The 17,070-nt window shown below is 45.4% G+C and overlaps 1 protein-coding gene across 2 annotated transcripts; it reads right to left on the bottom strand.

Moving 5' to 3' along the window:
• Nucleotides 1–821: 821 nt before the first annotated feature.
• Nucleotides 822–8,821, bottom strand: HOMEZ (homeobox and leucine zipper encoding). 2 transcript variants are annotated; one of them, XM_021695432.2, is made up of 3 exons: nt 8,660–8,821; nt 8,193–8,349; nt 822–3,267 (listed from the first exon to the last, which is right to left on the bottom strand). In XM_021695432.2, the coding sequence occupies exons 2-3, from the start codon at nt 8,320–8,322 to the stop codon at nt 1,661–1,663; spliced, it is 1,737 nt and encodes a 578-aa protein (XP_021551107.1). In that variant the 5' UTR covers nt 8,323–8,349; nt 8,660–8,821; the 3' UTR covers nt 822–1,660. The 2 variants fall into 2 exon arrangements, with proteins under 2 accessions (XP_021551107.1, XP_021551109.1); XM_021695434.2 differs by lacking the exon at nt 8,193–8,349.
• Nucleotides 8,822–17,070: the final 8,249 nt, after the last annotated feature.

Below are 17,070 nucleotides of genomic sequence, written 5' to 3'. Positions count from 1 at the left end.
CCTGAAGCTGAACTAGGATTCCCTACTCTTTCTGGAATTCTGAATTTATTTTTAAAGGCATTTCTAGACACCTCTTCTGGGCAAGAGCCTGTGTTGTAGCAGGTACAGGAAAAATATCTGCCCAGTGATAGATAGCACATGTACTGCCTTTTAAAGTTTTTGTTCTTTTAAATTTTTTTTAAAGATATGTTTATTTATTTTAGAGAATGCGCACGCATGCGAGTGGGGGAAGGGACAGAGGGAGAGAATCCTCACACAGAGGCCCCACTGAGTGTGGAGCCTGATCTCATGACCCATGAGATTATAACCTGAGCCAAAACCATGAGTCGGGTGCTTAACCGCCTGAGCCACCCAGGTGCCCCAAGTATTTGTTTCCCTAATCTACCTCAATATATCCTGATGCTTTAAAAAAAAAAAAAAGTATACTAAATCAGAATGTTAATGGATTTGGCTCCATTAATCTCTAAACCATAGAAATGGCAAAGTGGAGGAGAGAGAAACAATTTTATTTGTGGCCTTTTATTATTATTCTAGCAATCTGGGGCTTCCATTCTTATTTCTAGATGGTTAACCCATTGATATCTTTATATCTGACTCCATCTGATGAAAACCATTCTAAAACATCAATAATCAATTCAGTTAAAGACCAGGGTCCCTCTGTCCCCAAGACAGATCCTATAAAGAGAGGAAGAAGTCTCAATTACAGACACAAATTGAACCAACACCAAAAAGATGAAAAATTAGTCTCTGTCAAGCTAGGCAGGAGGGAGGTTCAGGTTTGTAAAACCAAACCTGGAACCTACCTGCACCCATCTTCTGAAGAGTAGAAACCATCCCTCTCCAACCTAATTCTACTTTTTTAAAGGACATTTCCCCTAATTCCCACATCCAATAAATATCCAGTCTAAATTATTCTCCACCCAATTATTAAACTTTTCACAAGCTCCATGGGGAAGATTTACCCTGAGACAAATAGTGAACGGAATGGGGATTTTGGAAAAAGATTAAAAAAAAAAAAAAGTACAAGGCAAAATGGTCCCAGTATCAGAAATGAAAACATTCTGCTACCTGTGCAACTCTGTAACGAGGAAGGTAAAACATAGTCTAAGTTGGTGTGCGTTAAGGAAAGATTTGTGATGAGACTGGGACATACAAAGACTCTTAGCTGTATTATGCATGGACTCGTGCTCATAAAGAAAAGGGGTGTGAGGCAGCCTTACATTCCAGGGAAAATGGTGGGACTGGGGATGCACTGGAATCATCAATTGAATCAAAATTCTTTACTCCTCCTTTTCAGTCCTCTTATAGATGTGGGGCCAAGGTCTGGGCTCTCCATAGTACACTAAGGGAAAAGAACAGCAGACACGAAGAGAGCAAAAGCCTTTTCCCAACCCATGGTTTGGACCAGATCCTTAGCACTCTCTTCATTGAGACGAGAGGCCTGATTTCTGCTCATCCAATCCCCACCTCTCTTTGGGTCCTATGGTCATCCTCCCTGGTCCACCCTCACTACATCCCGGATTCCCCAACCTCAAGAACACGAAGCTTTTCAGTTCTTTGCCACAAGGTAATTTTTAAAAAATGTGGTTTCTTTGTTTAAACAGTTACTAAGTTGGTTCATCTTTTAGTAACAGACCTTCCCTCCCCTAGTCCCCCCGACTCAGTCCTGTATGATCACATCATCATCGTCATCCTCGTCTTCCTCCTCCTCCTCCTCCTCCTCTTCATCCTCGTCATCTTCTGGCAGTTCTTCCTCCTCCTCTTCCTCCTCTTCATCTAGACAAACCACCACCTCAGCTGGCTCAGGTAATCGAGAGTCAAACCAATCCAGTACCTGCTGGGTGCTAAGCCTTGATGCCTGACTCAGTTGAGGGATATCACTTTCCCGTAGCTGTTGATGGGCTGCCCAGTACCTCTCCAAGGGTCGTATATCCGGTGGGGGTGGGGGGTTCGGCAGAGGTGGTGTCTCAGCCCATTCACTCAAGGAGCGGGTTGAAGGTGGGGGTGTGGGAATTGCTGGGTCCTGGAAACTAGGGGCACCAGGTACTGCATTGTCCCGAAACCATTTTAGTTGCCCATGCTTCAAGGCATAGCGTGTGTCACCAAACCACTGAATGATCTCAGGTCGAGGTAAGCCAGTGATCTGTTCTAATTTATGGTAATCCTCACGCCGTGCCCATTGGCACTGTAAAAAAAAAGATTTGAGGATAGCCAGCTGCTCTTTGGTTTTGCGCTTGGTCTTTCGCTGGCGTTGCATATCTGGGGAAAGGTACTCTGCAGGGCCAACCCTACCTGATACTGAGTTATGTCTTAGCCCTTGGGGCCAGGCTGGCTCCAGATGTGGGGGCAGTGCCTGTTCATTGGGTGACAGTGGCTGTGAGATACAGCCCAGTGACTGGAGGGGTTTAGAGGTGGCAGTAGCTCCGTTAGCCAGTACCGGGAAAGTGGAAGAAGAGGTAGAGGAAGAAGGAGGAGTCATATTAGATGCTGACTCCTGCTTACAACTACTAGCAAGTAGTGAGACTGGTGGGGGCTTATCCCGAGCATGTGGCTGGTGGACAGCTGCGGAGTGATTCCATGAAGCAGAACCTAGGCCATGTGACTGGTTGGGACCCCTGCCTGCCTGCTCCTTAGAGAAGCCACTGCTTTGAAGATTCTGCCAATAATCGGATTGGTGGGGGAATGTCCCACTGCCAGGTGCCACCAGGGGTTCCTTTGCTTTCTGGTGACTCAGCAGCTCTGAGGACTCCTCAGGCTCCACCTTCAATCCTTTCATCTGGGTGGGCTCACTAAGAGTCAGGGGCACTATTCCAAGACCCACTTGTTCTGGAGGTGGCATCGGAGAAGGAGGCACCTCCTCTGGGGGCCGCCCTGCATGATGAGTAAAAGAGAGAAGGGATTTGAAATGGAGCTGGTCCCGATGGTAGACCACTCGGGCTCGAGTCTCTTCTATTTCTTCAGATGACCAGCTAATGCCACAGCGGAGGCGCTGGGCCATGAACCAAGTCTTGACTTTCTCCATCTGCAGCCCATAGCGTAAGCAGAGAAGGGCAATGTCTGCTAGACTGGGATAGGGAAAGTAGCTGAAGGTTTGTAGCAAGTGTTCATTGCCATCCAGCTCACTGGTCTGGGCTGCTTGGGTCCACACAAGCTGTAGCTCCTCGGAGATTGGAGGGAGGCAGATGAGCCCCGCCGGGGAGCTATTAAGACTGCTGGCCTCTTTATTAGGAGGCATGGTGCTTTCTGATTTGTGCCCTTCAGAGATAGCTGTAATAAGAAGAGAAACAGCTCAATCACTGGGGCTCCTCTTTCAGCCCATTGTTCAATTTCTGCCAAACAAAATGCTGGACTCCAATACAATCAACTGTCTATGTGTACCATGTTGGATTGCTTTTACAGTGCTTTAACGATTTCTCATTTAATTTTCCTAACTTTATGAGCCTGTTATAATTCTTGTCATATGTATGGAAAAACCAAAGTCCATAGAAGTTAAATTACCCCAAGTCACATGACTCCTGAATACTGTCACCAGGACAAAAATCTGTCTTTAAGGTTAAGGAGGAAAATTCATCCTTATATTGCCTTTATTTTTCGAATTCAAACTCACTTCATCCTCTAAGTTCATGGAACAGGTGTCACAAAACGAAAAATCAACCACAAAAACATAGAGTGCAGTAATCTCAGAACTGATGCAAATGCTTTAACTCCTGACAATTTATGATTACCTCTAGAATGTGGACATGGGGCGGGGGGGGGGGGCAGAGGGACAGGTACGAGAGAGGAGCATCTAGAAGGCAGGACAGCACTGTTCCTCTGCCCAGCCCCCAGGCCCCTTTCCTCTTCCCTTCTTGGTGGTGGAGTCCTTCAGGGAGGGGAATGATAGTGCCTTTAAGCCTAAACTCAAACTTGCTAAGCTTTATTTTCTCTCTGTAGGATAAGAGACAGGTCAGGTATCTGGGATAAGTGGGGCTTACTCCTCCTGGGTTTGGAGGTCCTGTGGGGGTAGAGAGAGGGAACTGTTTCCACCAAGTCATCCTTGGAACAAAGGTTAGCCCCTCCCCCCAGCCTTTGTCTCTTCCAACAGCTCAATCTCTCTCCGGGGAGCCTGGAGAGCTCCCTCAGACTGTAATAGCCCCTCCACACAGGGCGGAAGGCCTGCCAGTCTTATCTCTGCAGCCCAGCTTTCTTCTCAGGGCCAGGTGGGCAGATTCACTATGAACTGCAGCCAGGTCCTGCAAGCTCCCCAGCAGCACCACTGCTCCTGGGCTGTGGGTGTGGGGGCTGCAGGGAGAGCCCCTGATTCTACATCATTCCTGAAATACCTGCTCAGGGTATTTCCCAGAAAGTTCTGTTGACCAAATTTAACTCAGCTCCCTGTCCTGGCATTAGAAACTCTAACATATCTGTCACCCTTTACTCTTAGAGGAATCCTATCTGAGCTTATAAATATTTACCTCTGATATGTTAAGGATGGGACAGGATTCCTATGTAAATGCTACATGATGAACTGAGAAGAATCTCAAGTCCAGGAAGTTATAGTACAGTGTGGTATCAAGGGATTTTATATGACGATCAGAAAAATTTGGAAGCATTTTAATGAGTCACCATTTCCTTTTAACAAGCGGATCTAATGAATCGAAGGCCATGCAGATCCTTCAGTTGAAGAGAACCTGAAGAGGGTAAATGGAGGCAGCATGGCACAGTGGGTAGAAATATGATCCCTGAGTAAGGCCAGTGTGCAGTTTGAATCCCAGTTCTGCCACTTACCAGCTATGTGATCTTGGGCAAGTTACTGAACTTAAAGGAGCTTTCGTTTCTTCATGTGTAAAAAATGCACAGTGCTAAGTGTCTGTAAAGTTATATGTTTTTACCAGGCACCTACTATGTGCTAGGTGTCCTGCTTAGGCAAGACCTAAAGCAGCTGGTGGGGTGGAGGCCTGGGGGGGAGGCAGATTTGAGATTAAGTGCAGCTCCACCCCTTCCTAGAATGCTGCCTGTCCTTGGGCAAATTATTAAACCTCACGAAGCCTTAGTTTCTCCTCAGAAAGAAAGGCAGTCAAAACAGCACCTTCCTCACAAGTTTATGGCTAAATGAAAAAAATGCAGTTGACATGATGTCTAGAACAAAGTAAAGGCTCAATAAATAGCAGCTTTTCTCATTATAGCCTCACAAGTTAATTTTGATATAAGGGAATGCCATCCATTCTCCTCCTAGACAAGGGGGGAAATGAAGCAAAGACTACATTCTTTAAAATAGTTGTTTTCAATCTCTTTTTGCAGGGTCCTAATTGTAACGAGCAGTAGAGGAAACCAGGGTATCCATGATTTTATGCTCTTTACATTTTGGGAGTTGGATATAATTCCAGAATGGATTATGCTGCTTTAAAGGAAGTATGAAAATCACAGCTTTAGGAGAACTGAATCCGTAATTTAGATATAAATCCTTTTTGATTGCCAGATGAATTGCCAATGTATTAGTAGTTCCAGGTTTATCCCAGACACAGCTGAGTGGCCTGTGAGCAAACTTGCACAGACAGGTGCTAAACCACCATTTAAACATTGTGGCCTACCAGGAACACCACCAAACCTAAGCTGGAGAATCCTTTAGGATTGCAACACTTGACATCTACTTAACCTTATTTGTGTCCTGTTTTTTAAGGACACAATTATACTTTAGATAAGAGAAAACTGTAGCCTAAGGAATAAAGCAGTCCAGTGTTAAGGATGGAGACTTCCAGACAGGAAATAAGGCAGGCATAGCTATAAGCCTTACAAGGAAGCATTCTGCCTTCTTTCATGTGGTTTGCTATCCTCCAGATTCTCGTGGTATCGGTTTGATGTTTCAGTAGAACATGCAGTAATGCAAATACCATATTTGGTGTACTCTATACATCCAGTTTTCCAATTACACAAAACAAATTGTGGAAGATTTCCTGATATAGAATGGTGGCTTAAATCAGGGCACAGCTGTATAGCTACCTGGTACCTCCCTGGAAGAATCTGGCTTTGACGTAGGAAGAAACTACAACCACAGAGTGGCTCATGAGAACTTTAACAAGGAGGGTAGACTCCACAGTAATCAAAACCACAATGAAGACACTATGGTATCTTGTGTTCTTATGCCTCCATTTGGAGAGGGTAGAAAAAGAAGGGAATCAAAACTGTAGAAGGACGGACTCCTATGGGCAGAGGTGGTAGTGATGGTGGGATTACCAATTCTGAATAATTACTAAATTTGTATCCTTATTAAATATGCTGGATATGCCCTACTGCTACTTCCAAGTAGCTAATAAAAAACATAATGAGAAAAACAGAGAGAGGATAACACCCTTCTTTCCCTTTGGGCTTTCCATACCCGTGGACAGGTGGCAGAAAAGAATGGACTACCTTGGGGCACCTGGGTGGCTCAGTCGTTAAGCGTCTGCCTTCAGCTCAGGTCATGATCCCAGGGTCCTGGGATCAAGCCCCGCATCGGGCTCCCTGCTCCGCAGGAAGCCTGCTTCTCCCTCTCCCATTCCCCCTGCTTGTATTCCCTCTCTCGCTGTGTCTCTCTCTGTCAAATAAATAAAATATTAAAAAAAAAAAAAAAGAATGGACTACCTTAAACTTCCAGTCTAGGTGTACATACAATCCTAGGAAAAAGAGGTGTTCACAACTTTAGGCTTGGGCCTAGACTTATGGTTAAAGCAGGAGATAGTTCAAATGAGAAACTAATGATCCTGCAAAATTACCCTATTATCTTTATTCGGAGAAGTATTGAAGTACTGCCTGAAATGTGTTTTGGTGATACAGTTTTAAGGGCCTTAAAGAATTTTGAGTGGTATTCAACTTATGTGCTTCTCAACTTTTTGGGTCATGAACTTTGAGAATCAGATAAAGGTATGCACCCTCAGAAAGTTATGACTACCCCCCCATAAACATCTAAACTTACACATTATATATATAATCTCAGAAGGTTCACTGGCTGCCCAGAAGCCCAAGTTAAGAACCTCTGCCTTATGTTCTGCCAACTTAATACAAAAAGGAGTGATGGTAATTGCTTAAAGAGGAACATACAGCTTGATGTGATTGAATGGAAAGAGTGGATGCAACACTCAAGAGAATTTAAGTCTAGAAGGGACTGGGTATTGGTGATATTAGTTGGAGAGAGTGGAAGGGAGAGGTGTTCAATTGGGCCAGGAGCCTGGCTTAACTGACCCACTGGGTTATATGACCAACACCCACAGTGTGCTGCGTACTAGAGGCTGGTAGGCTACTCTCTAGTGGGCCAAAATCATCTGCTTCCTTCAGCTGCCCTGTGTGCCTGGACCAGTTGTGTGTGATTCCCAACCTGTTTATGTCTGTTTGTTTTTTTTTAATTTATATAATAATGTAATTAAATATCACAGAAACCTATGAAAAATTAGTGCACTAAAAATTGTTTCTATGAAAACAAAGTCAAATGTTAAGGAGTGTACAACTGAGTTGGGAGCAGTAGGCAACTGTAAAAGATTGGAGGGGCAGGGGACTTAAAAATCTCAAAAGTATTCTGCATTCAGATTGCTTCAAAAGTGTTTAAATTCTCACTGCATTAAAAAACCAAAAAACCAAAAAACACCAAACCTGGAAATCATAGACGAGAGGCAGTGGCACATTAGAATTACCTGGGAAACTTAAACCAGGAACTCTCCTCCTCATTCTTAGTCTGGACTGGGGCCCAGGCATCAGTACTTTTAAAAGTTCTCAGGGTGCAGCCAGATTTGAAATTCACTTGTGTAGTTTATACTAGAAAGACAACTGGGAACTCTAATGAGCAGACTTACACAAAGAAAACGCCTGGACACTACCCCAAAAGATTGGTGCAACGAACATACTTTTAATGACAATGCTTAAGATATGTATGCATCATTTAAAAAATTCCCAAGTTTAACTGGCTTTTTTGTTTTTTTTTTCAGTCATTGCCTTCTACCTGTCCTAGTCATATAATATAAAAGGGCTTCAAATGTATGGTGAGAAGGAGGTTCACATGATAAAAGATCTCCTGATCTGGGCCCACATTACCAAACAGGTCTCAGCTTGAGTCTTCTTTCAGTTTAGAAGTCTCAGATTAGGACGCAAAACCAGGAACCTCTCAGGATTCGGGTTTTCACTTTTCTGGTTTGTTTTCTGAGTATGGCTGGGTAGGGGGTCAGAAGGGGCAGTTTCTCCCAAACCTTTCATTCCCAAAGACCACTGCTCCCCAGAAGTAAGGTCAGATTTCTGTACGTGTGTTGAGGTCGTCAGGAGGTAGTCGTTGGGGGAGGAGGAGAGGCCTGGGAAGGAAACGTTTCTCCTATCCTCCATTTCGCAGGCAGTCTACAAGGCTCCAAACTGGGTCAGAGAACAAAAAGTTGCTGCACTTGGGGCGATGAGCCCCAGGGAGTAGGCGAATCTCTAACCTCCCCTCGCGGAGGGCGTCCCAACCCAGCCTTCCCCTCCTCCCTACACACCCACTCACCCTCCCCCAGTTACAACAGGGAACCGAAAAGTCCAGAGGAGAAAGAGAGAACCGGGCGACTTAGAGCCTAGAATTCTCCAACACCACCCCCCCCCCCCCCCCCCCGCGTGGGGATGGGGATCCGGAGGTCGGAGATCGTATAGGGGCTGGGAGGGGAAGTCGAAGGGGCTGGGGATCACTCACCGCAGTCCGGCCCGGGCGGCGGCTCCCAGCCTCGCACCATGGGCCGGGGGGAAAAGGGGAGAAAGGGCAGGGGGCCTCCGGGGTGGGAGTGGGGTTCCCGCCCGGTGCGGCCTGCTCCAAGCCCACCCGCGCGGAGGGCCGGGACCGGGACTGCCCCCCCCCGTCCCCGAGAGCGCGCCCGTCTAGCCCAACCCTGTTCGAGCGAGTTGGAGGCGGGGCGGATGGGTGGGGCGGGATCCAGGGGCGGTGCCAAGGTGGCCCGAGTCCCGATTGGTGGAAGTAGGCAGGCGGGGACCGGCGGAACGCACTGGGCCGGCCATTGGCTGCGTGAGTCTCGGCTGAAGTCGGTTATTGGCTGCATGGGCCTCAGCCGGGGTGGCTATTGGCTGCTTGGGGCAGGGAAGATGTCCCCCGGGGCCAGGGTGCTGCGAATGGTACCCCCCCCCCCCCCCCCCGCCCCCCCCCCCCGCCTTCGACCTTACCGTGTCGGACCTTCGGAGTACGCTGAGCCCTGGTCCTCCCGGAATTCCCCCAAGGAATTCACAGCAGTTTGTTGAATTGTCCAAGACCGCCTTGCAACTACTCCCCATTTGTTCCCCCTGAAGGAAGAGTTTTTTCAGCATCCCCTTGCCAGGCTTACACGCGAGCAGAACCGAGCCGAGCCGCGCCTGCCCAGCCGAGGGCCGTCAGCAGCGTCACTGTAAACGGAGCGCCTAGAGCAACCGGGAACTTGTTCTCCAGATGGATCAAATGTCTTGCCGGCTGAAAGACGAGGATCCCAGCAGCCCGGCACCTTCGGAACACCGGACAGGTGTTCCCAAAGACTAAGTGCCGGAAGGGGCGCCTGTTTGGGACTCACCAGACTCCTAGACCACCCCCTCTCTGTCCCAGTGAGGAGGACCTGCCTCATATTTGGGGACCTTGGTTTTCGCTATCAAGAAAGGGATGGCAATAAAATGGACTTTTCACCAAAGTAGTCACACACTCTGAAGTTGTGGGCCAAAAGTTCGTATATTTGGAATTTGGGCCAAAAGTTTGTATATTTAGGATTCTCGGTCTTCAGACTAAAACTTGGGAACAGCACTTTCTGAAGTGATTCTTTTGTTCTCATATGCTGGTCTTTGAAAGTCTCTTTGCCTATTTAGGTAACTTAATAGTTTACGTAGCTACAATAACTTATAAAACAATTTCAGACTTTGTATTCCACATACATCACCCTTCCCATGTACTCCCCCCAAAACCAACCCCCACTACGGATTCTTTCTTGCTCCAGTTTAAGGTCTAGAGCACTTCCATGGTTGTCAGACATCAGAAATGTATTTCCACTTCAGCACTGAGCCCTATTTTATGTTATTATGCCTGCATTTGTACCTGCCCACTTCCCAGCCCCATTACATTCAGTAAAAATTTCAACCTCCTAAGAGCCAGCCCTACGATCTTCAAACTAGCATCCAGCAAATACATCATCAGTGTAAACAAAGGAAAGATACATATATATATTCTCAGCTTTAGAGTTGAAACTTCTGATCCCTCAGGGTTTAAGCCAGGGCTGGTAGTGTATACAGACTTTGTCCTAAATCATGAATGACTATTACCATGCCCCAATAGTTTGTATATGATAAAAGGAAAAGTGAAACATTTTAGGCAGCAGCAGTCCTCAGTTTTCAGTGGAGAAGTTGTTCTCCCATAATCCAAACAAATTACAAGACTGGGTTGACTGGGAAGAACTCATGCTTATCTGGCTGGAAAGCCAGGCAGACAATGTCTGCGGGAACCTAGTGCCTGTCCCTCTATAGAGGGTTCAGTTAGGCACTCTGGGCAACACTTATCACCGGCTTTTGGAAATATGAAAGGTGGACAACTCTGCCACCTTTCTTGTCTCATTAAGACACTCACTCCCGAGACTCAGGAGTAGGGAACAGAATTGAAGATAGGTTTAGGAGAGGGGAAATCCAAGGCAAGAAGAAACTCATCTGCCCCTTTTCTGGAGTGTGTGCTGAAGCCTCCCTTTTTTTTTTTTTAGGATTTTATTTATTTATTTGAGAGAGCGCACAAGCAGGGGGAGAGGTTGTGTGGGTTTCACCTTAAGCTTTAAAAGATGGACTGGACTGGGATTGGAAGAGAGGAATAGATGCAGGCTGACAATATCAGAGAAGGGAGGGCCCCCCTTTAGCAAGACAACAAACCTTCCCAGTTCTTCCAGGGCCTAGTGCTGAAGAATGCAGACTCATCATGTCATCCTCAGTGTAGAGATGTTAATTCCCCATCTTTGGTGAAAATTCTCTCTTCCTTTGCATGGCTTAGATATTAGCAGGATTAACCAGAGGCACATTTACCGTATACCTAAGGAAACTGAAGTTTCAGGGTCATCCCTTGCACAGAGGAGCACTGGAGGAGCCCCAGGATGTGTTAACATGGTCGTGGGTTTTTGTAAAATTTGAAAAAAAATACTTAAACTGCAGGGGCGCCTGGGTGGCTCAGTCGTTAAGTGTCTGCCTTCGGCTCAGGTCATGATCCCGGGGCGCTGGGATCGAGCCCCATGTCAGGCTCTCTGCGTGGCGGGAGCCTGCTTCTCCCTCTCCTCCCAGCTTGTGGTCTCTTTCACTATCTCTGTCACTATCTGTCTCTCTCTCAAATAAATAAAATCTTAAAATAAACTGCAATTGGCTAAGATTGATGTCTCTTTCCTTTCTAACTTCCCCTCCATCACACTTCTCCTTTTGTCAGGTGGCAGTGGGAAGGCCATGGGTATTTTGGGATTGGCTAAGGAAATGGAGTTGGGGATACATTTAGTTTGGGTTGAGTAGGTATATGACTGTGGTTTGCAGTTACTTCTGTAAATAGTTTAATAGCCAGTATAGTGTTAGGGGCTGAACTGTGTCATCCACCCCCCCACCCCACATTCATATGATAAAGTCCTAACTCCTGATGCCTTAGAATGTAACTGTATTTGGAAATAAGTTCTATAAAGAGGTAATTAGGTTAAAATGAGGTTTTCAGGATGAGTCCTAATCCAATATGACTGGTATTTTAGAATAGGAAATTTGGACCCAGACATGAACATAGGAAAGACCATGGGAAGACATAGGGAGAAGATGACTATATAAGCCAAGGAAAGGAACCTCAGAATTAAGTCAACCCTGCGGATACATTAATCTCAGACTTCTACACTCCACAACTGTGAGAGAATTTTGGTTTAAGCCACCCAATGGGTTGCATTTTGTTTGGCAGCTCTAGCCGACTAATACATATACATTAATCCTAGTGTCAACAATCCAGAGAATATTCGTCATTACAAATTTGAAATGCTCTGAAATTGTACACATATATCAAAGAAATTTGATAGTGTTTTTTTAAAGTTTGACAAAAATCCTAAAAAAATTATGTAACATTATCACTTATAAAGTGTGAGGGTGAAAATTTTCTAAATCACTAAGAATTTTAAAAAAAGTGATCATGTAGAAGGCTGAATTACTTTTCTGTACTCCTTATAGAAAACATAATCATCAATATGAGAAATCAAGGAGCATGCACCCAAAAACAAAATTGTAAAAAAAAAAAAATGCTTGTCAAGTAGATAATTTTTAAAATGTTATTTTTCTTGATTTTATGATATAGTATTTGTCACCTCCTTAAAAATGTTATATTTTCTCATTCTAAACTATTTTCACTTTTGTGCCTAATGTATTTATTTTTCTTTTAAAAGGCTCCAACAGTTGTGTTTCAGGTGCCCCAAAACTTGGATCTACCCTTGGGACAACCCAAATGGATATGGTGAGTTTCTGCCTCACTTAGAGGAACCATGCTCCACCATTCTGTGCCCTGTCTCCTAAGAAATACAAAAGCTGAGGACTGACCAATCAGAACTGCAACTATTAAAGATTTGGGATAGCAAAAGCTGCAGTGGAGTTTGTAGAAGGATTTCAGACAGACCTAGCACTAGACTAAGGTGTGAAAAGCCTGGGAAGACATTAGGGCCACAGAGGAATCTTAGGCAATAAGCCACAGAGAAAACCCTGGGAAGCCCCCCCCTTACCTCTCTTTGGGTGTCTGCTCCTCATGCTGACTCTACCCTTCAGCATATCTAGTTTGACAACGTAAGTGTGGGTGCTCTGCCGTGACATCACAACTTGGTCATTATGATGTAATGAGGAGGCATCTGATTATTCTCAGGCTAGGGCTTCCCTATTAGAAACGTTCTCATTATTTTGTGGGTAACTGGATTCTCTCATTGTTCAGGTGATGTAGGAGTCAATATTATGTTAGAACTTGATCTTTCTCAAGGATGCCTCACTTTAATACCTTTTGGTCCATTCTGGATTAGACAGAAGTCTTTGCTTTTCCTCTTCATCATATTTCCTAAGCTTTGCTTTAGGGTTGCCCTTGATAGAGAAAAGGGCTTTGTTCTTTCCTTCAGTGTTTAAGGAGCAGAATGTAACTTAGATGGCCCCCTTAAGGAAGAAGAGCCCCCTCAACCGGGGGGGGAAACTCGGCGCTTTTACCCAAGCCATACCCTTTAACTGCACCAGGAATTGGTGCTGGGTGCCAGGGGACTAAAACTGGGCCCTGATAACTTTCCTACCACTACCCAATATGGTGGTGGGATTCTATTGGGGTGTCTTATACCAGGGCTGCCCAACTCCTCCATATCTTTTGCCCACCCAACTTTTGCATAGCAGTAGGACACCAGCAGACAGAACTTTTATGAGATAACCAAGATATGGGGGATGGGAGAGAAGAATCTCACTTCTGGGTCTCTTGCCACCCTTCACCCCAAACAAATAATATTTCTCAGTATTTTATCATATACTTTCATATTTCGACTTTATTTCAAATATGAGGTCCTTTATCCAGAAGGGAGGGCAGCTGCATGAGGAAGCTGAAGTGAGGCACAATTCTAGTGGGTTTGGGGCCCAGTGAACAGGGCTGCACTGTGAAGAGGGTGAGGATGCTCTGGGAGGGCCTGATGAGAACAGTGGTTTGGGGGGATTCACATAGCAAACTTTCAATTCCTCTCCAGGTTAACTAGTCAATAGGTGGATTATTCAGTCTTTTTAGCAACTTCACTGTTCCTTAGCAATATCACCCAAAGAAGTACCAAGGCTGGGAACACAGAGAAAACTACAAGTGCCTTTTGTTTCTTTCTATGCCTGGATAAGGAAGGGAATAGAAACTAGCAACAGAAAATGAAACATTTATGATATTATTGCTTGCCATGAAAAATTGCGGGTCTGACTGTAGAGGCCCGTTTTGTAGCCTGGGAGTGGGATATGGTCAGAAGGGCTGGGGTTAAGCCCCATCTCGAGCTGTACTAACAAATTCTCTGACCCTGCTGAAGTCTCCTCATCTCTGGACCTGTGTCCTCATTTGTACTGGAGAATGGACCCAGTGATCTCTAAAGACAAGCTTTTCCAGGTCTCTGATTCTATGACCTTGCAGATTGCAAGGATCCAGAGGAGCTCCAGAGAAATGCAGGTGTTAAAAGCAAGGGAATGTGGGAGTTCGATTGGAAAGTTTAGGAGTTAGGGCTTATTGTGAAGAGAAATGAGCTACATGCATAAAGAGAAACAAAGGTACGAGAGGAAGGCTGTCAGACAGGTAAGTGTAGGAAGACCAGGCAAAAGTGTTCCAGCTGTGTGGCTTCAAGGACCCAAGCCCCTGATCAAGGCAATGTTTTCTCTTCTAGTGCTGCCTAGTCCACAGCTGACCTGTTATACACTAAATTGCTCCTGTTCATATAGTCATCAGCCTTCAGGGGGGAAAGGACCCATCCCAATGCCTAACACCTAACACATCTCTAAAAATTCCACCAAACTTCTAGTGTTCCCCATATCAGATTAGATCAGCTTACCCCCAGGCCCTGGGGCAGCTCTATATGGGAAGAACTAGAAGATTCAGGTGTTGGTTCTGTAAAGCTGAGAATGGGAGGTGGGGGGGGTGGGTGAGCCATAGTACTTCTTACAGAGAAAGCTCAGGGAAAAATGGATTATCCTTGGTTCCCTGTCTCCAACCAGTTTACATTTATCCACTCAGTAATACCAGGGCTCGCAGAGAGGGCCCAAACACAGATCATTCAACAGTTGTCCTAGTCAGGGATACCTTTTAGTGGAGACTTTAAGGACTGGTCAGTTCAAGACCAGTCAGGGGAGTGGAAAGGGGTGTCACACCAACAGGTGTAGAATGTTGGTTAGGGCCAGGAGAGAATCCCAATGTAAGGAAAAGCTGGAGTTCAAATGGGTTCCCAAGTTCTCTAGCAGGCAGGCAGTGTGGTCCCTTGCTACTTCTGCAGAGCTGGGACACTGGTACAGGAGAGAGCAGCAAGCTCCTGCATGGGAGTGTGGGACCCACAGCACTTTGCCTTCTCTAAGCCATTTCAGTAATCTGTGAGGATGGGAAGGCGGAGCAGTTAGAAACTGTGGTCTTCTCCTAATAAGAGATTATATATGGTAAAGTTTTCAGTTTTGTTTTTAAATGAAAAAATATAGTAACATGGTTATATACAGAAGCTCTGGAGAGCCTGAGTTCACAATCCTAGCAATGCCATTTACCAGTGATGTGATCTTGAACAAATTACTATGCTTTTCTGAGCTGTTTCCTCATCTCTAAAACAGGGATAGTATTTCTCAACTGATTGGGTTGTTCTGAGGATTGTAATGCATGCAAGACACCAGATTTGAGTGGATAAGTAAATGTGAGCTATTATGATTGTTAATACAACATGACAATAGTGCATACACATTAGGCAAGAGATTAGTATATACTGAGCCTCGACCCAGGCTCCCTCTCCATCATCCTCCCTTGGGCTCTTCACTGATGACTAAAAAGCGCATTGCTTGGTGGCTTCCAGGAGGTTCTTTCTTCACTCTGCTGGAACTTTGACCTGAAGGTGATCCACAAGATACATGAAATTCTTTGTTTTCTTCATCACGTAAGGATGATGTTTAAACCGGCATTTCTTTGAGGAGTGACTCGGGGTTCCTCTCTTTTCGGCCATCTTCCTTTAAAGGACTAAGGCTTTGGACAGGAGGGGCCTGGTAACACACTCCATACTCTGTTCTGAATGCAGGTATGGGCACATGTGCATGCACTCTCTGACTCAGTAATAAGGAAGAGGAGGATTCAGACATTTTTGAGAAACTAGTAACAGGTAGAAAAGGGTGTGGGGAGCTGGTTACCTGGGAGCAGCTGTTCATCTGCATCAGGAACTGCTTCTTTTCCCTCTTCTCCCTTCTAGAAGACTGTCAAGAAGGAGCCTGAGGGAGGAAGGTGGATCAACCATGGTCTTGGAGAAAAGGAAGTAGGTTCTCCACCCCTTCTGGAGGGAGAAGGAATAGCAGAAATCAACAAGGATGAAGATGGAGGCAAATGGAAAAGAGAAAACGAAGGTAAATACCCTATATGCTAAAAGAAAAATGAAAGTGATGAGAGAGAGGGACAAGGAAAGAAAAAAGCAAAGAGCTTAGGAATAGGGTAAGAGGAAAGGAAAAACTACCAGCCGAGGTTAACTAGGGAGACCTAAGGCATGATTGTGAATGGGTAGAAGAGTCCAGCTTTCCCATTTCACTTGCTCAGGGTATGGAACAGACTGCCATCTTCTGGTGCCATTTAATTACTAAGTGGCTTTGATTCTTGATTTGAAATGTTTTCCATTTCTTATATCCGTAATCCTTTATCCTCAAAAGAGCCTCAACGTTGTTTCATCTCTGGGGCTCCCAAACATCATTTTCCCCAACAGAGAGGCACCTGCCCAAAATTGTCTCAAAGTCTGGAAGTCTGTGCAGGCAAGGGCAAAAAGCACTGGGCAGAGGATGAGCTGCAGTTTGAAAAAGGCCCTGGAATACCATCAGGCTGCAAGCTGGTTATGGGATGCTTCCTGGGCTCTAGAATATCTGTATCAAAAACTGGAGGACCCATCCTCAGCCCCAACCAAATGCTGGGAGTGCTGTATGTTCTGAACTGTAGCACTCCCAACTGTATGTTGGAGAATGTGGCTTCTAATCTACACTCTGCCACTCATGGATCATAAAATGTTAAAGTAAGAAGAGCCTGTGACAGATCACCTAGTCAAAATCTAATTTCCCAAGGAGAAGACTGGGGCCCAGAGAGGTGAAGTAACTTTACCCAAAGTAATACAGCTAGTCAGTGACTCTTTCCTTCTGAGGCAGAATCATGATAGTGATTTTTGTGATTCACTGTTCCTGACAAACACAGTGCATAAAGTGCTTAGAGGTCATTAAAAGGCACCCCAGAAAGGTAAGGCTGGCATTTTTCTGGAAGCCCCTGAGTGTACCAACTCCTCAGGCACATTATTTGGCTACAAGGACAGGCCTGGAGTTGCTTTTGCCTTCATTTTAATCCCCAGGGCTGCCTGGAGGAGGAGGGAGGAGCTCTGATGGCAGTGTGCCATCACT

Source organism: Neomonachus schauinslandi, chromosome 9 (genome assembly GCF_002201575.2).
Source record: "Neomonachus schauinslandi chromosome 9, ASM220157v2, whole genome shotgun sequence".
Classification (NCBI taxonomy): Eukaryota; Metazoa; Chordata; class Mammalia; order Carnivora; family Phocidae; genus Neomonachus; species Neomonachus schauinslandi.
The sequence above is the reverse complement of the archived record's forward strand: the minus strand, read 5'-3'. Positions and strand labels throughout refer to the sequence as shown.

Coding starts and splice junctions, on each gene's coding strand:
- HOMEZ (XM_021695432.2), bottom strand. CDS start 8,322: ATGGAGGATAGGAGAAACGTTTCCTTCCCAGGCCTCTCCTCCTCCCCC. Junction 3,268..8,192: donor GTGGTCTTTGGGAATGAAAG/GTTTGGGAGAAA, acceptor TTCTTATTACAG/CTATCTCTGAAGGGCACAAA.